The 22,408-nt window shown below is 45.0% G+C and overlaps 1 protein-coding gene across 1 annotated transcript; it reads left to right on the top strand.

Moving 5' to 3' along the window:
• The first annotated feature begins 393 nt into the window (after window positions 1-393).
• Window positions 394-21,731, top strand: LOC115397141 (cystine/glutamate transporter-like). Its single transcript, XM_030103343.1, is given in 6 exon segments — window positions 394-411; window positions 542-645; window positions 4,989-5,085; window positions 7,949-8,098; window positions 18,028-18,205; window positions 21,293-21,731. Coding segments are annotated over 6 exon segments (603 nt in total). The 3' UTR covers window positions 21,349-21,731.
• The last annotated feature ends 677 nt before the right edge of the window (window positions 21,732-22,408 follow it).

Here is a 22,408-nt window from a genome sequence, read left to right as displayed (position 1 = left end):
CTATTTTATATTATTTTTGGAGCAAAAAAATTAAAACTGTTGCTGGTAATGCCAATTGCATAATAAAATGCATTCTTTCTAATTTGTATGAATTATTATTAACATTTTATGCAGCACACAGAAAAAGCAGAAAAAACAATCCAATTGCCCAGGAAAGGGAGATTAGTGCAGCTGGAGACGGCATCGTAAGTTCTTTCATAAACAATACTGGCGTCAGTTTACTACGTCACGGGCGACTACTGATGACGTATGATGATCTTGAAGGGTTGTCCCATTTCTTAGGGGGGAATTTCAGGCCCTACCCTTGACACTCCGTTTCAAGGGGTAGGGCGAGGGGAAGGGTTAAGGGCAGGGGCTAGGGGAAGGGATGAAAAATAGAATTGGAATTGGGCCATGGAGACCAATTCGACGGTAGCAGTCTGAAGTGAGGCAGGTGGCAATGGGAAAGAGAGAGAAAGGTTATAGATATTGTTATAGGGTTATAGATACCCTTGTTGACCCTTGTTACACTTTTGTAATGTATCTTGCTCTTTCCATTCAGACATTTGCAGAAAAGCTTATGGGAAGCTTCTCGATTGTGGTACCACTGTTCGTGGCCTTTTCCTGCTATGGCTCCATGAATGGCTGCATCTTCGCATTGTCAAGGTACACATTCTTTCTCTGCTGTCTCAAACCAACAAGTTTCAATAGTATGAAGTGGAGGAAACAAACTGCATTAACATTTATAGAGTGATCATCAGGGGGGTGCCTCTGCCTATGTAGCAAAACCAGTTTTTAATTGTCATCCCACAGTTCAAATAACTTTTTTCTGATGTCATATGGCTAGGATGGAGAGCATTACATTTAGACAATTAATGCTAAATATGATTTACATGGTTTACCATTTTTAACTTTTTATAGAACGATTCTCAGGCTGACTGAACTAACTACTCATACACACAAGTATCGGTTGAATCCTCCTCTCCAGCACCCTGGAATAGACTTTCCCTGGGAAACTGAGGAGTGTAAACCCCCTATAGTTGGAGCACACCACCCAGGTCTGCCAGTCCAAAGTTTCTGTCCCCGATTTCCACGTGGTTACAGCAGGGCTCAACATTATAAATGGCCCGTTGGCCCGGGAGAACTTTTAAAACTGTCCGGGCCAGTAGATTGCACAATGCACTGGTCAGTGAAAAATAATGCCTTGAAAATAAATAAATAAATAAATAATTTCACATTAATTCCCAATGGTACTGTGATATAAACATAGCGTTACGTAATTCCAATCAAAGACGAGGTTTTGTTCCTTCTGTGCGCAGCAGCGCTGTGCCCTGGAAAGCAGCAGCTGTCACACAGCAGAGCCGCTCGCTCCCGTGGTACATGAACGCGCGTCACTCGCTCGCTTCGTGTTCACAGTCAACGGTGCATTGCAGGAGGAGAAGAGCAGAAGACGACGACACAAGTTCCACCTTATAACGATAAAAAAATGTTTCTTAAGCCCCAGGTCCTGGCCAAGCGCCTGGCAAAAAAGCCAAAGAGAAAAGAAAGTCGGAGGAGGAGGAGAGAGAGAAAGAAAGGGAGTGTTGCATCGTGGCAGAAAGAACTCCATACAACATCTCCAAGTTTACTGACCACTTTACTTAAGTTGCACAGTCTGTTACAAACATTGTTCTCAACAGCTTCTTCCGATCATTCTACATCGTCTCTTTTATTATACAACACTCAAACTTGTGTGCTCCCTAATGGGCAAACTCCTAAATAACATGACAACTCTGAATAATTAGTATATTCAACCTCAGACACAAGCAACTTACAATTAAGCATATATTCGATCTTTAAAATAATTATTATAACTCAGGGAGTATGAGGAGAAAAGAGTCAGAAGGTTTCAGCCTCAATGGCGAGACCGGTGGAACTGGCTCGGGTTCGACGAGACCACAAACAAGGTCTTTTGTGAACTCTGTAGATCAATGCCCAATTTAGTCGACAAGTAAGTTACAGAAAGGTTAACATGCATGATTAGAAGTGAATGATAACACACTGTTCGCGTACTAAGGGGAAAAAGAAGTCTGTCATATGATGGTGCAGATTTGCATGCACACAACACGTGGCGTTTGTGACGCAGTGATCTTTTACATCGGAGCTTTCAGCATCTGAGCATAACAGTTTGTTATCATACACTTCAGTCTCTATATCAGCCTGTCCTGTCCTCTGTATAAGCTGCAGCAGAATGGATCACCTATAATTAGATAATATATAATTTTACATCTATAATTAGAATATCCTAGATGTATTTTAACTACATTTTCATAGTGCCATTCACACTGAGCACTAACTAAAAAAAGTATTGTTTTAAAATTGTTTTAAGTCAAGTGGGTGGTAATGTTCATACCAACTATTAAAAAATACAATGGATACAGTGGTAAAATATAGTTATCTAAATCATAATGATAGATAACTATAACCATCTTAGCTAATTTTCTAATAAAATATATAGTTGCCTGTACAGAGGATGCACGCTTAGCATGGGTGTCAGGGCCAGTCAACATCAAAATCATCCAGCCAGTGAACATCAAAATCCACTGGCCCAGGGGGCCAGTACTAAATGTCCCTTAATGTCTACCCCGGTACAGAGATGTGTCAACTAAGATAGTCCCTGCACATCAGAGACTTAAAGGAGACTTAAAGGTATTATGCAAAATCCACCTTTTTGAGCTTTTTATAATGCAGTGTCATTTCCCCATTAAAATACGCATGGAGCTGTTTCCTGAACCATTCACCATTGTCTTGGCAGCACGGTGGCTGAGTGGTTAGCGCTCTTACCTCACAGCAAGAAGGTCCCGGGTTCAATCCCTGGACCGTGCAGGCCTTTCTGTGTGGAGTTTGCATGTTCCTCCCCGTGTCTGGATGGGTTTCCTCCGGGATCTCCGGTTTCCCCCGTCAACCGATAACATGCACCATAGGTCAGTCCTCCAGTCAGGTGATTCTGACCATTAACCTGACCCCACATCTGGAGATGGGTCCCCGGGCGCTCCCCGCAGCTGCCCACTGCTCCATACGGAATGCCTCAGTGGCATCGATGGATGGGTTAAATGCAGAGAAACAAATTTCATTGTACATTCACTGTATAATGACCAATAAAGTACCTTACCTTACCTTACCAATCCCTGAATCTCCCCCTGGCAGCCATGTTGAACACTGAGACACTTGGTGCTGCACAGCTTTGCCCATAATGCACAGCTCCGCCCCAGCTCTGACGTAGTCTGCATGGCTCCTTGCACAGCTCGCGCTCGGGCGGGGGAAATACACCGCAAATAGCCGAGATGGACGCTCTGAGGGGGCGTGTCACTAAGCTGAGGGGATTCTTAAAGAGACAGGGACTCATTTCCAGTCGTCTGAGGCAGCCTGAGGCAAATTTGATTTAAGTTTTTTTTGACACACGCAGCTTTCACCATCCAACTTTGGGCAAAGCTGTTGCTTCAGTGTGCTGTAGATTGATACTAAAGGGCTAAAAAACGCTTAATACCCCCCCCCCCCAAGGCACTCAGGGTTAATCTTATTCACCCCCAGTGCCTTGCCACCGAGGAGCTTACCAACCACCTCAGTGACTTCAGCTTGGGTGATGGGTGAGTCCACCTCTGAGACCTCAGCCTCTGCTTCCTCCATGGAAGACGTGGCGGCAGGATTGAGGAGGTCCTCGAAGTATTCCTTCCCAGTGAAAGGAATACCACAGCTGAGGTCAGCAGCTTCCCACCTCCATTGTAAACAGTGTTAGTGCAGACCTGCTTTCCCTGCTTGAGGCGCCAGATGGTTTGCCAGAATTTCTTCAAGGCTGGTAGTCCTCCATGGCCTCCCCGTACACTTTAGGAGTAAAGAGTCTGGGGCCCCTTGTTAAGGGCTGTACAGTCTATAACCAAAGCAGGAGTCTGGTCTGCATTGCTGGCTGTAAGTCTGACCTGTTCCCACTGCATGTTGGACTCCAGTGTCACCAGTCATGTTGGACTCCTTTGTCACCGGTTCTGTTCATCATTTTTATGGATAGAATTTCTAGGTGCAGCCAGGGGCTGGAGGGGGTCATATATGGTAGCCACAGGATTTCATCTCTGCTTTGTGCAGATGATGTTGTCCTGTTGGCTTCATCGAACCCAGACCTGCAACATGCACTCAGGTGGTTCGCAGCCAAGTGTGAAGTGACAGGAATGAGGATCAGCACCTCCAATTCCGAAGCCATGGTCCTCGACTGGAAGAAGGTGGTCTGCCCTCTCCAGGTCGGTGGAGAGCCCTCGGCTCAAGTGGAGGAGTTTAGTAAGTTTCTTGGGTTTTGTTCACGAGTGGAGGAAGAATGGAGTGTGAGATTGACAGGCGGATCGGTGCAGCGGCTGCAGTGATGCAGTTGTTGTATCAGTCGATTGTGGTGAAGAAGGAGCTGAGCTGAAAGGCAAACCTCTCAATTTACCGGTCAATCTATGTCCCCACCCTCACCTATGGTCATGAGCTTTGGGTTATGAAGAAAAGGACAACATCCCGTATACGAGCGGTTGAAATGAGCTTCCTCCGTAGGGTGGCTGGGCACTCCCTTAGGGATAGGGTGAAGACCTCAGTCACCAGGATATACTCGAACTAGAGTGCTATTACTCCACATTGAGTGGAGCCAGCTGAGGTGACTTGGGCACCCCTTTAGGATGCCTGTTGGACACCTCCCTGGGGAGGTGTTACGGACATGTCCCACCGACAGGACACCCCGGGGAAGACTCAGGACATGCTGGAGAGACGATGTCTCTTGGCTGGTCTGGGAACACCTTGGGATCCTCGAGGAAGAGCTGAAGGACGAATCTGGGGACAAGGAAGTCTTGGTATTCCTGCTTAAACTGCTGCCCAGACACGGTCCCAGATTCGCAGTGGAATATGGATAGATGGATTTATGGATGAATATTTACTTTATGTGCTTGTATGTAGTGATGTGTTTGTGTGTGCATCATTATTGACTCAAACTGTGTGTGTTTATCCAGGATGTTCTATGTAGCTGCCCGCGAAGGACAGCTGCCGAGAGTTTTGTCTATGATCCACATTCGCAGAAACACTCCCCTGGCTGCTGTGCTCATCATGGTCAGTAAAAACACTTCATAACGCAAACCATATTGTGTGTTTAGTACTGTTTGCTCAGTAAGCTGAATCTTTTTTGTATCAGTTACTTCTTCAAAGAATTATGGAGTTAGTTTTCAAGTGAAGTACATTACAACTAAAGGAACTCTTTTTTTCTCCTCCTTTTTTTCTCTTATTTTTGTCTCCCTATATGTTCCCTGCATTCTTATGTCTTATGAGTGTAGCTGTGAGCACTATTGGGGTCACTCTGATGACTGACTGCTCATTAAATACAGATGAAAATAAATCGGTTGGAGGGAAGATTATGTTCTATAGTGCAGATGTACTCCGGAGTTCTCACGCTCCCCCAGGCTGGGTTTCCACAGATGGAGTTTAGAATGCATACAAAGGCGAGGGTGGTGTAGAGAGACACAAGCTAAGCTAACGCTAAAGACCACTCTCCATGCTGAGCATTTTTCTTGCTAATGTGTAGACCTTGGTGAATAAAATGGATGGGATACAACTCCAAAGTTTTCACTACTGTCAACCCCTCTAAGTTAGTCACCAAACGTGGGCACCAGGACACCAACTGGTAACATGTGTAACATGACAAAGGACTTTCTGAACAACATGCCTCAACATGTCAAGACAAACATGCTCCTCCGCCATCACTCTGAACACAGGTATACCACATACCACTGAGGCCATTCCTTTACACCCTTTTCACTCCTGATGACATGCCTGTGCATGGATCCAACACCATCAGTAACAACAATGAGACAGTCAATAGGCAGGAGGTACAGCATCTGGCTGCCACCACCAGAACAAAGTAGTGCATCGTGGACTTCATGAAGGAGAGAGTGAGACAGTATAGTACAGTCTGCATCAATTGAATTGTTGTGGAATGCATCTTCAGCTTCAAATTCCTGGCGATGATTGTACATACCAGCCTGGTCAAGAAGGCTCACCAGTGCCTTTGACAATGCACCATCTGTCCTCAGTCTAAAACTGTGCAATACAGAGCATCCCGACCAAGCGCCACCCTCTGCTGGTAAAAAATGAATCCAATGTTGAAGTGCAGGAAAGCTCTAATTCCAGGGAAATTCCAGCAGGGGTTTCAAAAAGAGCCCGAGTCCCATCAGAACCGATTAAAAAATGCCAAATTTCAGAGTGAAAATAAACATAGTAAAAATATAGTTTCAGAACATGTTATGGTCACTATCACTAGTTTCTACAACCATGTCAGCTTGACCAGACTCTGATTTTCATAGAAATCATCTGTTGATTTTACATTATAAAATCCCTATAACGCCAAAGGTATCATATTTGATACATGAGATTTTCAGCCTTCCACATGAGCAATGTGAGAATTTTTTTTTTGCTGAAAAATGCAATGTATACAATCAGATACATGTAGTGCACATAAAATCCGATAGTAATTCACTCATTAAAAAAATAAAAAAGAAATGATAGTCAACTTTAGGAGGAATAGATCTGACCCTCAAGTCTCACGTTTCAGGCTCCTGGGCCTGCACCTGGAGGATAACTTTTTTCTGGAAAATCAACACCACTGCACTGATATAGTTGGCACAGGAAGGACTTCACTTCCTAAGGTTCTGAGGAACAGTGGTCCAGGCAAAAAGCTGCTGGAGTTGTTCTAAAGATGCTCCACTGATGTTCCTTGAGTTACTGCATCCCTGTATGGCTTATAAGGTACACTACTCAAGAAAGTTGCACTCCAGAGGGCCATCAACAAAGCACAGAATATTATTGGCTGTCACTCCTCTCCTAAGAGAAGCTCAACAGGTCCTACAGCTCAGGTCATCATTTGTCTCTCCATATAGGATTCCCCACAGTTCAGATCATCAGCTGTCCTCTCCTTATAGGAGCTCTAGAGGGCCTACAGCTCAGATCATCAGCTGTTTTCTAGAGGACCTTACAGGTCCTACAGCTCACATCATCAGCTGTCCTCCATAGAGGGGTACTAAATGTCCTACAGTGCAGATCATAAGCTGTGTCTAGTTAGAAGACCTCAACAGGTCTACAGCTCAGATCATCAACTGTCTCTATTTAGAGAACCTCTTCAGAACTACAGCTCAAATCATCAACTGTCTCTAGTTAGAGGACCTCTAAAGGTCTACCATTCAGGCCATCAGCTGTAATCCATGGAGGAACTCTAAAGTTTCTACAACTCAGAACATTAGCTATTTCTTGTCAGAGGAGGCATCACAGCTACTACAGCTCAGATCTGAACTGTCTCTAGTAGATGAGTTATACAAGTCTGCAGTTCAGATCATCAACTGTCTCTAATGAGAAGACCAGTACAGGTCTACAGTTCAGATCATCAACTGTCTCTAATGAGAAGACCTCTACAGGTACTACAGTTCAGACCTATCAACTGTCTGTAGATACAGGACCATTACAGGTCTACAGTTCAGATCATCAACTGGTCTCGCGTTAGAGGATCTATGTAGGTCCCTCCAGCTCAGATCTTCACCTGCTGTGAAGGCTGGTCAAGAGTCAGCTGAAAATGGACTAACTAATATCAGCCACATGTTAATGATCATTTAGTCTAAAAAATATGCAGTTTCCTAATAAAGTTTTATTTATTTTGTTGGGGAGAATTATTTTAAGCATACAACAGGGGCACTGTACAAACACTTTGTACATTTAAGGGTGTGATGTTGCAAGTGTGTTACAAAAAATAACAGAAATAAAATTTGAAAATACACACTTTGGCCCAAAGAAACTTTTGAGGTATGTGTCCATTATTATGTCACCGTAAAGTAATGTAATTTTTTTGTTTTGTTTTTGTTTGTGTGTGTGTGTGTGTGTGTGTGGGTGTGTGTGTGTGTGTGTGTGTGCGTGTGTGTTTGCATGCATACAGTACCCTATGACCATGCTCCAGCTGTTTGTAGGGGACATCTACAGCTTGTGAACTTCATGAGCTTCCTCCCGCTGGCTCTTCATTGGTGTAGTGGTTCTGGGTCTAATCTACCTCCGATATAAAAAACCCAACCTCCCTCGACCCTTTAAGGTCAGTGTCTCCATTGTACCACTGATGTGGAATAATTGATATTTTTTTCTGCTATGATTTGGGAGATGTGAATGACTTGCAATCAACAACTCCAACAAGATCAAGCATGTGATAATTCAAGCATCTGATGAATTTACGAATGTGTCATTGTCTGCACATACTATGAACCATGAACATTTTATGGACTCTGTGACATGTTCCCAGTTGCTTTGTTGTGCAGGAGATCAAAGTAAGATACTACTCAGTTACTCTTTTCCTAGACATAAACAGAAATAGGTTGACTTCTTATTGAAGAAGGACGTCAAATAGGCAGCAGGAATCAAAGAGGACTCTGTATGTGTCAGAATCTACAACTATTTGTAACTTTTCAATTTCTGCCTTTAGTTTATCCACTAGTTAGCTCAGTGTGTTACAACTTTGGGAATTGAAGGTCCTGGGTTCAAACTCTCCAGTCAGGACCAGGGGGGCCCTTAGGCAAGGCCCTTTACACTGAATGCCTACACCTCAACAATGAGCATCACACAGACCGGTAGAGTCATACTGGCTCGAATGTTGCCTGGGTTAACAAGCTTCACGTCAGGTGTTGTGGAACCAGGGTACTCTGATGACTAGTTTGGCTGCTGGATCAAAAAGGTGAGTATGGAAGAGATCAGAAAACATGGCATTGATGGCGTGCTGCTATTGGTGCAAACCCAATGATTGGGGGTATATGCAGAGAATGTGGGACAAGTGATTGGTCAGAAACCCCACATCAAAACTCAGTGAGAAACAATTACTGAAATATGAGAAGGAGGAAATTATTGCTATAGTTTTCAGATTGATGGGGCACAGTATGCCTCATCCATGGTTCAAATATGCTATGACAAGGAGGAGTCAGGATGCCAGGTCATTATGGGATTGATTACAGCAGTGAAATTGGGTTCCAAGCCCCAATGCCACGGCTAAACTACGAAGTATCAGAAAGATCCTGACTGGATGCCGCAAAAAAAGCATTGCTAAGTATCCCTACACAAAACGTCACCCAGACCAACCAGCTGATCTACAGTACCTCATCGGCCATCCTAGAGATGCTTGGCTACAAAATGAACAGCATGAGTAGCAGAAGTCAGAGCCCAGAAGGCAATAGGGAAAAATCAAGACAACACAGAAAAAAGTTAGCCTTGAACTGGCCACGAAACATAGCCAAGGCACTGGAGAGTCCTACGCAAAAACTCACACAACATTCTCCAACAAGGATTCAAGGATTCAACAAAGGATTCAAGGATTCAAAGAACTTTATTGTCATACCCAATAGCGGAGCAGGGGGGGGGGGGGCGGCTGCCCAGGGCCCACTGCTGCGTGGGGGCCCACCCTTGGGGGGGGGGGGGGGGGGGCTAAAGAAAATGGTAAGGAAGGAACGTTTGACTTTATAACACTTGCGTTCATGAGGATAAAGTTGTTCAAAAAAAAAATCCCTTCTCCCCTTGTCTTCTGCCATTCATGCACAGGTACATGCGCGCCCATGTTGTCTGTTGTTTACTTTTGCCAGAGGTGTAGCTGTAAGCTAGTTTGTGCCAAAATGGGTAAGCACAAGTGGGAGCACAAAAAAGAAAAGATTTAGAGCAGAGGAAGATGTCGTGGCCTCGTGTGTCCTGCTGACAAGCTTCTTTCGAACAACACAAGTTCAACCCTCCAACTCAACGACACCCAGCCAGTCTGCATCGACATCCCGTGGAGCTAGCTTAAATGATGAGAGGGGAGGGGAGGGAGCTGGCAGCGGTGAGGATGAGGACACCACTCAACCCTCCACCTCCACAGCATCCAACCTGAGTGAGAGAGAGGTGGACGCTGGCAGTGGGGACGACGATGACATGAATGAGATTGCAGTGAGTGTGAATGATTATGGAGCAACTGCAGCAGCAGATCTGAGGGTGCAACCCCCCCCCCCCCCCTCTCTCGCCCCCCCCCCCCCCCCCCCCCTCCCCCAGTCTAATCAATCATATGTTGATTTGAAACTCCACACCGAAGAACAGTACCCAACTGATCCATTCCTTTTCAAGGAGAAGCCTCTCACGCCTGAGCTGATCAGAGCTCTGATGGAGCATGGCCCCTGTCAGCCAGGGCTTAAGGACAGCCACACATTCCCATTTGATGAAGATAAAAGACGCTTCAGTCCAGTGTGGTATAAGCGCACCATTGGTCAGACATGCACAGTGGACAGGCAGTGGTTGATTTATTCACCAAAATGCAATTGGCTATTTTGCTTTTGTTGCTGGCTGTTTTGAGGTAAAAATTATCGAGCAGGAAGGCAGCGGTCAGAACCCTAAACTCGGAGTGTCCAATTTTAAAAAGTCATAGAAAAATTGAACAACATGAGAAATCGAGTGCTCATAGACCGTCAGAACAAACATATTTGATGACCAAGTTTCGCATCAGTCAGGACAGTACAGTTGTTGCAGAATTAATCAAAGCTGAGAGGGAGCAGGTTGAGAGAAACCGGAAAATCTTACTGAGATTAGTTGACAGCACCCTGTTCTTAGCTTGCCAGGGTTTGGCATTTCGGGGCACAGGGAGAATGCAGGACAAGGTGCTCCTTCTTCAAATGAGGGAATTTCCTGGAGCTACTGAAGCTGCTGGCCCAGTATGATGCTCGTCTGGAAGAGCACATGAGAAACCCAGTGGGCGGGCGTGTTTCATATCTGAGCCACCAGTCACAAAATGAGTTAATTTCAGCGCTTGCCAGCAAGACCATCAGCCACATAGTATCAGAGGTTAAAGCAGCAAAATTTTATTCTGTTATTGTTGACTCCACCATCGACATAACGCAAATCTCTCTGTCCCTCAGATACGTAAGTGAAGATGGCAATAGTATCGAGCGCTTCATTCAGTTTGATGAACTTCCAAATAGCAGCGCTGATACATTTTATGACCTACTCGTGAATTCACTGAGTGCATTAGGGCTGGATGTTAAACTCATTAGAGGGCAGGCGTACGATGGAGCAAGAACAATGTCTGATCACTTATCGGAGCTGCAGGCAAGGATCAAACAACAGTGCTCTCAAAAAGCATTTTACGTGCACTGCTGTGCGCACAATTTAAATCCCATCCTCTTGGATGCAGCATGTTCCTCGTGCAGTGCAAAACTGTTTTTTGGGACACTTTAATCCCTCTACTGTTTCCTCACGTCCAGTCTTCCACAATTTAAGATACTAGAGGAAGAACAGGCCAACATGCAACTAGAGGAAACAAAACTAACATTAAAACATCTATCTGATACAAGGTGGGCATCCAGGAAGCAGGCCACCAAAGCGGTAATGCACAGTTTACCTGCTATAATTGCGACCTTAGAAAGGATTAAAGAACACAACCATACTTCACCAAAGACAGCCTCTGAAGCGAATGGACTCCTTCACAAGATAAGCACATTTGAATTCAAATTTGTGCTGTGCTTTTGGAACACGATACTGGGGAAGACATACACATTGTCCAGTTACCTACAAAAAGAATCTCTCAACATTAACACAGCTTGACAGCTGTATGGGACAGCTCAGGGAAATGCGCACAGACGTGTCATTTGAAGAAATGCTTCAAACGGGCACTGACATGGCCATGAGATGCAACTCTTCCTCAGAATTCAGAGACGTCAGAGGCCGCAGACATAAACGCTTCCATGACGACATGACAGAAGATGAAGTGATCCAGGACCCAAAAACGCGCTTCAAAGTGGAATTTTATTTTCATGTCATTGACATCCTTGTAAAGCAGTTTGAGAAACGCTTCACAGATTTTTGCCAAATAGCAAAAACTGTTTTCCATTTTGAACCCAAACATCTTCAACACAGAAGATGCAGCCACAAAAATCCAGGATCTAGTCATTTTCTATGCTGGAGATGTTTCCACAGCTGAACGCGTCTTAGATGAATTCAACTCTTTCCGTGCTGTGTGCAGCGAAATTGATATCAGGCTGAAGACAACAGATGCTGTTCTGCCCTTCCTGATCAGCAGTGACATGGAAAGGGCTTTCCCAAACATCAGCATTTTATATCGGATTTACCACACTTTACCAGTCACCAGTGCAAATGCTGAGAGGAGTTTCAGCAGGCTGAAACTAATCAAAAACTATCTCCGGGCATGCATGAATGAGGCCAGACTGTCCAACCTCACCTTGCTCTTGATCGAGAGGGACATCCCCATTAAAGGTGCTGTAGGCAGGATTCGGCCCATCTAAGATGGCGATTTGAAACCCAGCACAGCCAATCCTGTCCTGTTTTCTCTGACATCACGCCCTTACGCAAGTTAAGCCCCTCTCACAAGACCGTGCGATGAATGCCCCTCGACCAATCACGGTCAGAGCCTCAGGGGCTCTCTGATTGGTCAAAGATACCTGGAGCTGTCGAGATTCCTTTTCAGCTCAGAACAGAGACAGATGGAAACGCTGCGCCCTCGCGGTAGTGCAATTATGCTACACTCCTGAAGGATTATCAATGGATACTCTAACATTTAATCCAAAGAAAACACAGAAAAATTAGCATTGACTAGCTTAATCCTGCCTACAGCACCTTTAATAGGAGCAAGGTGATTGAAAGGTTTGCAGCCATGAAGAACCGGCTGGTGGCACTATAATGACGCCACACACATACTGTAAATAGGTCGGATTTTTGGGTTGTTGTTTTCTTCCGGGAATTTTGGACCATTCAATGGACCATTCTGTATTTGTCACGATGAAAACAAAAGTCCCGGTAAACCTGTCTGGTGCACCACTAGTGCACCACTGGTACCCCCGCCACCCCACCCCACCCCACCCACCCACCACCCCCGGTGCTCGTCTCGGGTGCTGAGCTTTTTTCTCTCAGCACCCCCTGTTTGACAATACGTTCCCGTGGCTATGAGGGCCCACGGAGAATGCTTCACACCCCCCTGGGCTGGGACCCATGCTCCACCCCCTGGTCATGCCCTTCACATTTACATGTTTTATGGCACGAAAAGGGGTACTCAGGTCCCAGGTAAGAAGTCAAGTAAACAAAAGGTACAAATAAATAAAAATGAAAAGATAAATAATAATAAAAGTGTGTGCACAGTATTGCACTGTACATATATATACATATATATATATATACGTATGTATGTCTATATATATATATATATATATATATATATATATATATATATACATATACATATACATATTATATATATATACATATATATATATATATATATATATATATAGATATATATATATATATATTATATATCTTTACATATGAATGTGTTCTCGCCACCCTGGCGGTATTGTGTCTGTCTCCTTCCAGCTCGGGTCCTCTACCAGAGGCCTGGGAGCTTGAGGGTTCTGCGCAGGATCTTAGCTGTTCCTAGGATTGCGCTCTTTTGAACAGAGCTCTGAGATGTTGTTCCTGGTCTCTGCTGGAGCCATCCTCCCAGCTTGGGGGTTCCTGCTCCCAGTGTCCCGATCACTACTGGTATCACTGTTGCCTTCACACCCCACACTCTCTCTATCTCTTCCCTCAGCCCTTGGTACTTCTCCAGCTTCTCGTGCTCCTTTTCCTGATGTTCCATCACTTGGATTGCTACATCTATCACCACAGCTGTCTTCTGCTGTTTATCCACCACCACTATGTCTGGTTGATTGGCCGTCACCTGCTTGTCAGTCTGGATCTGGAAGTCCCACAGGATCTTGGCTCGATTGTTCTCGACCACCTTTGGAGGTGTCTCCCATCTTGACCCTGGGACCTCCAGTCCATACTCAGTACATATGTTCCTGTACACGATGCCCACTGCCTGGTTGTGCCGTTCCATGTCTGCCTTGCCTGCCAGCATCTTACCCCCTGCTGTGATGTGCTGTACTGTCTCTGGGGGTTCTTTGCACAGTCTGCACCTGGGGTCTTGTTTGGTGTGGTAGATCTCGACCTCTATTGATCTTGTGTTCAGGGCCTGTTCTTGTGCAGCCATGATTAGTGCCTCTGTGCTGTCCTTCAGTCCAGCCTTTTCCAGCCACTGGGATGTTTTCCCAATGTCAGCCACTTCTTCAATGTGTCGGTGGTCCATGCCATGCAGGGCTTTGTCTGTCCATGATAGCTCCTCTGGCTCCTCCTTACTGGGCTTTTGGTGTCTGAGGCATTCACTTAGCAGATCATCACTGGGGGCCATCTTCTTGGTATACTCATGGAGGCTCTTGGTTTCCTCCTGGATAGTGGCTCTGACACTCACTAGTCCTCGGCCTCCCTTCTTTCTCTTTGTGTATAGCCTCAGTATGATGGACTTCGGGTGGAACCCTCCATGCATTGTAAGGAGCTTTCTTGTCTTGATATCAGTGGCTTGCATTTCTTCCAGTGGCCAGGATATTATGCCAGCAGGGTATGTGATTACTGGTAGGGTGTAGGTGTTTATGGCCTGGATCTTATTTTTGCCATTCAGCTGACTCTTCAGGACTTGTCTTACTGTCTGTAGGTATTTGGCTGTGGCTGACTTTCGAGCTGCCTCCTCATGGTTACCATTTACCTGTGGGATCCCCAGGTACTTGTAGCTGTCCTGCAAATCTGTTATGTTCCCTTCAGGTAATTCAACTCCTTCAGTTGTGATCACCTTCCCTCTTCTAGATACCATTCGTCCACACTTATCCAGTCCGAATGACATCCCGATGTCATTGCTGTATATCCTGGTGAGATGAATCAGGGAGTCAATGTCACGCTCATTCTTGGCACACAGTTTGATATCATCCATGTAGAGGAGGTGGCTGACAGTTGTTCCGCTCTTGAACAGGTCTCCAAAGCCACTCTTGGTAATGATCTGGCTGAGGGGGTTCAGGCCTATGCAGAACAGCAGGGGGGACAGGGCATCTCCTTGGTGTATGCCGCATTTGATGCTCACCTGTGCCACTGGCTTTGAGTTGGCCTCTTGACTTGTATTCCACAGCCCCATTGAGTTCTGAATGAAGCTCCTTAGAGTCCTAGTAAGTAAGTAAGTAAAATTTATTTATATAGCGCTTTTTACAGACCAGGAGTCACAAAGTGCTTCACAACGAAAAACAAAGTAAAGATAAAAGAACATTCAAAAGAGCATGTAACATATAGATAAGTGATTGTAGACATAGCTCCGACATAAAAGCAGAGTGTTGGAAACTGTATAAGAACATGGTACCGCCAAGACACACAGTGTGTGTGTGTGTGTGTGACTCAGTGGGTCTGAAATGCATTCTGGAACAGATGTGTTTTTAGATGTTTTTTGAAGGCATCCACTGAGTCCAGGAAGCACAGGTCTAGGGGAGCTTGTTCCAGAGGCGAGGCGCAGTGGACGTGAATGAGCGGTCACCCCTAGTTTTAAAGTGAGTCTGGGGTATTCTCAGCAGGTTCTGTTCAGTGGACTTCAGGCTTCGGGCCGAACTGTATGGCTGAATTAGGTCTCTGATGTAAATGGGTGGCTGGCCATGTAGAGCTCGGAAGTTCAGCACCAGGATTTTAAACTGGACACAGAACAGAACAGGGAGCCAGTGGAGGGATTTTAAAATAGGTGTGATATGGGACCTCCTGTTGGTGCTGGTCAGCAGCCTCGCAGCTGAGTTTTGGATGTACTGAAGACGAGCCAGCTCTTTCTTGCTGAGGCAAGTGAACAGGCTGTTACAGTAGTCCAGTCGTGAGGATATGAATGCATGGATGATCATTTCTAGCTCGTTTTTTGACACCATGTGTCTGAGCTTAGCGATATTTCGCAGCTGGAACAAACAGTTTCTAATCAGCTGCTTTGAGTGGTGGTCCAGTGACATGGAGCTGTCAAAGATCACCCCAAGATTCCTCAGTTCGGTTTTAGTTGAGGGGCTCAGATCGCCAAGGTGCTGTTTAATAGTGGGGATGGCACTGTCCGGGGCAATGATGAGGTCCTCTGTTTTTTCTGGATTTAATTGGAGGCTGTTTGTCTTCGGTTAGCAGGTCCCTGCTAACGTTGTCTGTGGCTGTGCAGCGGAAGAAGGTGGAGGGTGTTGAAGTGTCGAAGACCTGTTCCTGCCTGTGGTTCTTCCGCGGTGTCCTTGGCATGGGCTGGAGGAGTGGATCCAGGGCCGGGTGGCAGTCAGACGCTGGGGCTGACTGGTGCTTGGCTTGGTCGGTCAGCTCTGCGATGTGCTTATGGCTGGAGGCCGAAGATCCTGCTTCAGGCTGAAAGAACTGGTCGCTTCTCCTGTGGGAGTCTTAAGAACAGTTTGTGAAAGCAGAAGCTATGTACCTCTTCCTGTTCTGGTGGTCCTTTGTGGGGAAGCCTGGATGCTGGATGCCAGGGTCCTCTCTGGTTAGGCCCTGGTCTGAGGGCTTATCCTTCCTTTGTTAGCTGTTAGCAGTGCTGGCTACCCGGCTATGGGACCAGGGAAGGTCCCTACCTGCCTCCTCGGAGGTCGGGGGAGAAGTCTGCTGGAAAGCCGTCCTCTTCGAAGGTCCTCGGGCCAACTCATGAAGTGGGGGCCGGGGGAAGCCTGGACTGGGCGGTTTTCTGTGAAAACCTGACCAATCACAGTTCATCCCTCCTCTCAGAGGTGGGCTTGAAGCTTGGCTGGAAATTCAAATGACTCCCCCTCCATGAGGGTTGGTGGGGGAGGACTGGTCTCCCCCCTGCTGTATCGTGCACACACAGCATCATGGCGAATGAACAGCTTCCTGTGATACCCGCGATCGCCAACAACATCTACAGAACTGGAGGACGGTTTTTGTTTTAGCCATCAGTGCTGAAAATGTCTTCAAGACATACAGGGGTAAAGGATTACCAGACATCTAAAGGCAGTTTTGACAAGACCGGACTGCACAGGGAAGGTGCTGAGAGTTTTGTCTTTATGGCTCTGATTTTATCGACAAAGAAGGTTTGAAAAATCATTACTGTCAGCCTTACAGGCACAGGAGCAGCCAACGAAGCAGGGACACCATGGAACTTATGGTGTCAAATAACACTTTGGGATTTTTCTTATTTGATGTTATCAAAGCAGCAAAGTATTTGGATCTTGCCTCCTTAATGGTTTTATTTAAGGAGGACATTAAGTCCTCCTTAAATTGACTAGATTTTAGTGGAGCCACTCGGTCCATAATGGAGCCACAGACTGAGTTGAAACAGCACATAAAGCCATCAACATCAGTGCAGTGGGTCAGATCACAAGTGTCAAACAGGGCACAGAATCTCTCAGCTGTGGTTTCAGTGATGATCCTCCTTTCTACCTTTGTAGAGACAGGCTGAGGTTCAGGTGGAATAATCAGTTCAAAAAACACACAACTGTGATCACTCAGATGGACTGTGGCCGCCGGCCCGGAATAGACCTCACCGGCCCGGAACACACCAGCCGTTCGGGGAACCTCCCGGTGGCCACCCCGCCCCCGTTCGGAGGTATTCGCGAGGTGAACAAGCCGCTTCTGCGGCTTCTGCGATGATCGCTCCTGCTGCATGTCACTTCCTAAACAATGTTCTGCGCATGCGCGGCTCAAGACAAGCGCGCGCACAGAGGCGGCGACTCCACATGACACGTGATCACGCAAACGCGTTCCCACATTGATTGGCATTACGACTGCCCAATCATAAGTTGGAACCATACAATTCTGATTGGTTCTAAGGATCCTCCAGTTTACCTTTAATGTGATTAAAATCATAACTCACTAAATATGAAATGAATTGATTGCAATATTGTTTTTTATGTTAAAAACCCAACATCAATATGTATGATTTCTGTATATCAGTAAGTCTCTGGTTATATGTCTATGGATACCTGTTGATGTGGTGCTGTGAAGAAACCCACCCTGACAGCATGAATCTGTGGGAGCCTGCAGGACACAGTAAATGTACACAGTGAATATATGTAAATATCAGTGGACTTATTATTGTGGTTATGGTAAGGGTACAGTAATTCCCTTCAGAATATGATTTTAAATGGTCTCTGGTGTGATAATTTTGTGTGTGTTGCACAGGTTCCTCTCTTCATCCCTGTCATATTCTGCTTCACGTGTTTCTTCATGGTCTTCCTGTCTCTCTACTCCGACCCTGTGAACACTGGAATTGGATTTGCCATTTCCCTTACTGGCATACCAGCATACTACATCCTCCTTCGCTTCAACCGTAGGCCACTGTGGATTCAGAGGACATATGGTAAATCCTCACAAAAACTGTCTCGGTTTTATATCCACTGTACCTGAGTAGTGTAGTTATGTAGTTATGAATGCCCATTTTAAATGTATTTTCATTGTGGGAGGAAGCTGGAGACCAGAAATCAAACAGAGGTACCGGGAGAACATGCAAATTAGACTTATGCCGGCTTCACTGGATGCGGTGTATGTCCGGTCCTGCTCCATTGCGGAATTACTGCAAGATTGACACTCACACCCTAACCCAAACACAATGTTAAACCCATCCAACTCAATAGAATTCAGCTTCAATTCAATTCAGCTCCATTGATATAGTGTCAATTACAACATAGTCATTTCTAGACACTTTCTACAGAGAAAATCCAACAGATCCACATGAGCAAGCATGAGCGACTGTGGAAGGAAAAACTCCCTTTCAAAAGGAAGAAACCTGCAGAACCAGGCTCAGAGGTGAAGTCTTTCTGCTCTACTGGTTTGGGTGAGGGAATAGAAAGAGAGAAAAGAATAGGACAGACAAATATTTTGTATCAACTCAGCAATGCTCCACGCTCGATGCGTGGGGGGCAATATTGGTGTTGTTTAACTTTCCTACAATTACTGAGTACAAAATTGTTCAATCTTCTAATGTGTGAAATAATTGGATCATGTTTTTGTTATTTATGCTGCTAGAAGAATTTGATAAAGAATGTTAAATACATGACACAGATTTTCTTTTGCAATCAATTTTATTTTGATTGATTGATTGATTGATTGATTTTATTTGTTTCATTCTTTTTAAAAGAAAGAAATGAAAAGGAACAGAAAGAAGTGAGACTTATGATGTCTGCCCCAAACAACATAAAATAAATGACAATTTGTCAACATTCATTCATTCATTTTCTGCTGCTTTATCCCTTTCGGGGTCGCAGGTGGCTGGAGCCAATCCCAGCTGCTGTGGGCGAAGGCGGGGTACACCCTGGACAGTTCGCCAGTCTGTCGCAGGGCTGACATATATAGACAAACAACCATTCACTCACACATTCATACCTTGGGGCAATTTAGGGTGATCAATTAACCTGCCATGCATGTTTTTGGACCGTGGGAGGAAGCCAGAGTACCCGGAGAGAACCCACACACACATGGGGAGAACATGCAAACTCCATACAGAAAGGCCCTGAGCCCCGGCCGGTATTTGAACCCAGGACCTTCTTGCTGTGAGGCAAGAGCGCTAACCACCTGCGCCACCGTGCGGCCATTTGTTAACATATCACAAAAAAAATACAAAATTAAATACAACCATTTCACTAAATCAAAATACAAATATGACCATTTCACAACTAATTACAGATCAAATACGACCATTTCCCAAAATGTAAACACACAAAAAAAAAACCTTAATGAAATATTTTCAAAAGAAACAATCATTCTAAGTTTGACCATTCTTTAAAACAGAGTCGTTCCCTCCCAATTACTGTGCTTCTAAACATTTCTTGAAGATGTGAATGGACTGAGACCTCTTAATTTCACTGTCAAGTTTATTCCATAAATTGATTCCTTTTGTTGTGATGCATCTTTCTTTCAATTTGGTTCTTGATTCCGGTCGTTTGAAAACTTCAGTGCCTCTTAATCTATATTGACTGTCTCGCTTTGCAAATCTATTCTGTAAATTAAATGGTAATTTTTTCCGGTGAGCTTTATACATTGTTTTAAGAAGGTTGAGTTCTACCAATTCTTTAATTTTTAAGGATTTCAATTTTATAAATATTGGGTTCGTGTGGTCTCTGTAACCACTTCCATTCACCACAAGAACCGCTCGTTTCTGTAAAAGGAAGAGTGGTTCAATGTAGGTCTTACAAGCATTTCCCCAGACTTCAACGCAGTAGGTCAGATATGGTATAATCAATGAATTGTACAACAGAAACAAAGAATTATTGTGAAGTGACTCTTTCAATTTGTACAGAACAGCAATGGTTTGAGAAATCTTAGTTTTAACGTACTCTATATTTTGGAACACATATCTACATTCCTTTCGGCATCTGACTTTCTTTTGTTTATCTGGACCCAGTAGAGCTGTGTCATGTGGAAAAAAATAGGATCCTTGCGGAATCTTCCAGAGCGCTGGACGGGCTCCTCAACATCACCGGAACTAGACCACAGCTGCACCTTGATTTGAATGACTGCTGATTAGTTGGGGTGTCCGGACCATATGCGCATCGCATCCAGTGTGAGCCCGGCGTTAGTGGAGCTACAGCAGTAGAGATAATCACAGTGCCGTGTGTGTGTGTGTGTGTGTTTGTGTTTGTGTGTGTGTGTGTGTGTGTGTGTGTGTGTGTGTGTGTGTGTGTGTGTGTGTTGTGTGGTGTGTGTGTGTATGTGTGTGTGTGTGTGTGTGTGTGTGTGTGTGTGTTTGTGTGTGTGTGTGTGTATGTGTGTGTGTGTGTGTGTGTGTGTGCATGTGCGTGTGTAGGTGTGTGCTGCACCACAAATCCACACTGACTCAATTTGCGTACACGATGTCAGACCTGTCTTGAGATTTCATCTCTGCATACGATCACAATGCCGATACTATCTTTCATATGGCTGTATGCCCATATGCCCCTGTACGATCGCTTGATAAATGAGGGCCAACGTGCAAGAAAAACCCCATCAAATCAGGAGAGTCTGTAGACCTGTTTCTGACAGCAGGTTTCTTGTTGTGAAGAGCTCACACATACTCTACATCTCTGCAGTGCACACCTACTTGAACATCAGAGTATCACATTTTAATTGTATTTTCTGTATTTGTGAAATAGTTTCATTTCACCCCAGATAAATACTCAAAGGTGATAATGAAACAGACAAAAAGTCAGGATATCCCTTAGATAACAGCAGCAAAACTGACAAAGCATGCTTAAGTTGCAACGCTAAAAAAGCTCTTACCAATATACTAATTACACATATTTGCAAATAGAATCTAATTTCTGTGTTATATGTAAAACACAAATGCTCCAAGTCCACATTGATGCAGCTTTTTAAAAACTATGGGAGAATGGGGTCATTTGTTTTCCTGCCATTCAGTCACATTAGTGAGTTATCTCCAGAGGGTTTGATCTGCTCTTCTGTGTGCCCTCAGATTCCTTCAACAGATCTCTGCAGATCCTCCTGGAGGTCGTCCCAGCGGACCAATAACCAACACCACTTCGTCATCCCTTTAAATCACATGAAACCAAAGGCTACTATGAACCTGAATTGAGTATTGGCGTTCTATATAAAAGATTGTGTCTGCTCAATGTAAGCTCCCACAACTTGTTTTGTGCTTTTGCTTTATTAAACAAGTAATAGTAACAACAATTTACTTCTTATTAGATTTTGAGAACTTTTTAAAGATTATGTTACACTAGACTTTCTGAACCACACAGATTCACTGCACATAAAGTACAGTACTAATGCGGATCCATCATCACATCCTCTCTAGAAACCTTTATCCCACCATCTCACTTCAGTCGAATTCTGTGTGTCTATCGATAGGTTTAACTTTTTAGTCTTAACATTTAAATGACATTAAAATAATAAACAGCTCAAACACAGTATAAATGGTCTCTTGTCTGTTTTATATAATATAATAACCTTTAGATTTGTGAAGCTAAGCAGCTGCTCAGAGCGGTAGTCGTAAGGTCTCCAGTGCCCGTTGTGGTGGCAACCCCCAAACCCGGTGGTGGACACCGGAAGTAAGGGCTGCCTTCCAGCTGAAGGAGTCCTATCGAGCCTTGTTGGCTCATGGGACTCCAGAAGCAGCTGACAGGAACCGGCAGGCCAAGAGAACTGCAGCCTGAGTGGTTGTGGAGGCAAAAAGGGGAGGAGTTCGGGGAGGCCGTGGAGGAGGACTGTCATTCGACTTCGAAGAAATTCTGGCAAACCGTCCGGCGCCTCAGGAGGGGAAAGCAGGTCTCCACTAACACTGTTTATAGTGGAGGTGGGAAGCTGCTGACCTCAGCTGTGGTATTCCTTTCACTGGGAAGGAATACTTCGAGGACCTCCTCAATCCCATCACCACGTCTTCCATAGAGGAAGCAGAGGCTGAGGTCTCAAAGGTGGACTCGTCCATCACCCAAGCTGAAGTCACCGAGGCAGTTGGTGAGCTCCTTGGTGGCAAGGCACCGGGGGTGAATAAGATTAACCCTGAGTGCCTTGGGGGGGGGGGGGGTATTACGCGTTTTTTAGCCCTTTAGTATCAATCTACAGCACACTG

Source organism: Salarias fasciatus, chromosome 2 (assembly GCF_902148845.1).
Source record: "Salarias fasciatus chromosome 2, fSalaFa1.1, whole genome shotgun sequence".
NCBI classification, from domain to species: Eukaryota; Metazoa; Chordata; class Actinopteri; order Blenniiformes; family Blenniidae; genus Salarias; species Salarias fasciatus.
The sequence above is the reverse complement of the archived record's forward strand: the minus strand, read 5'-3'. Positions and strand labels throughout refer to the sequence as shown.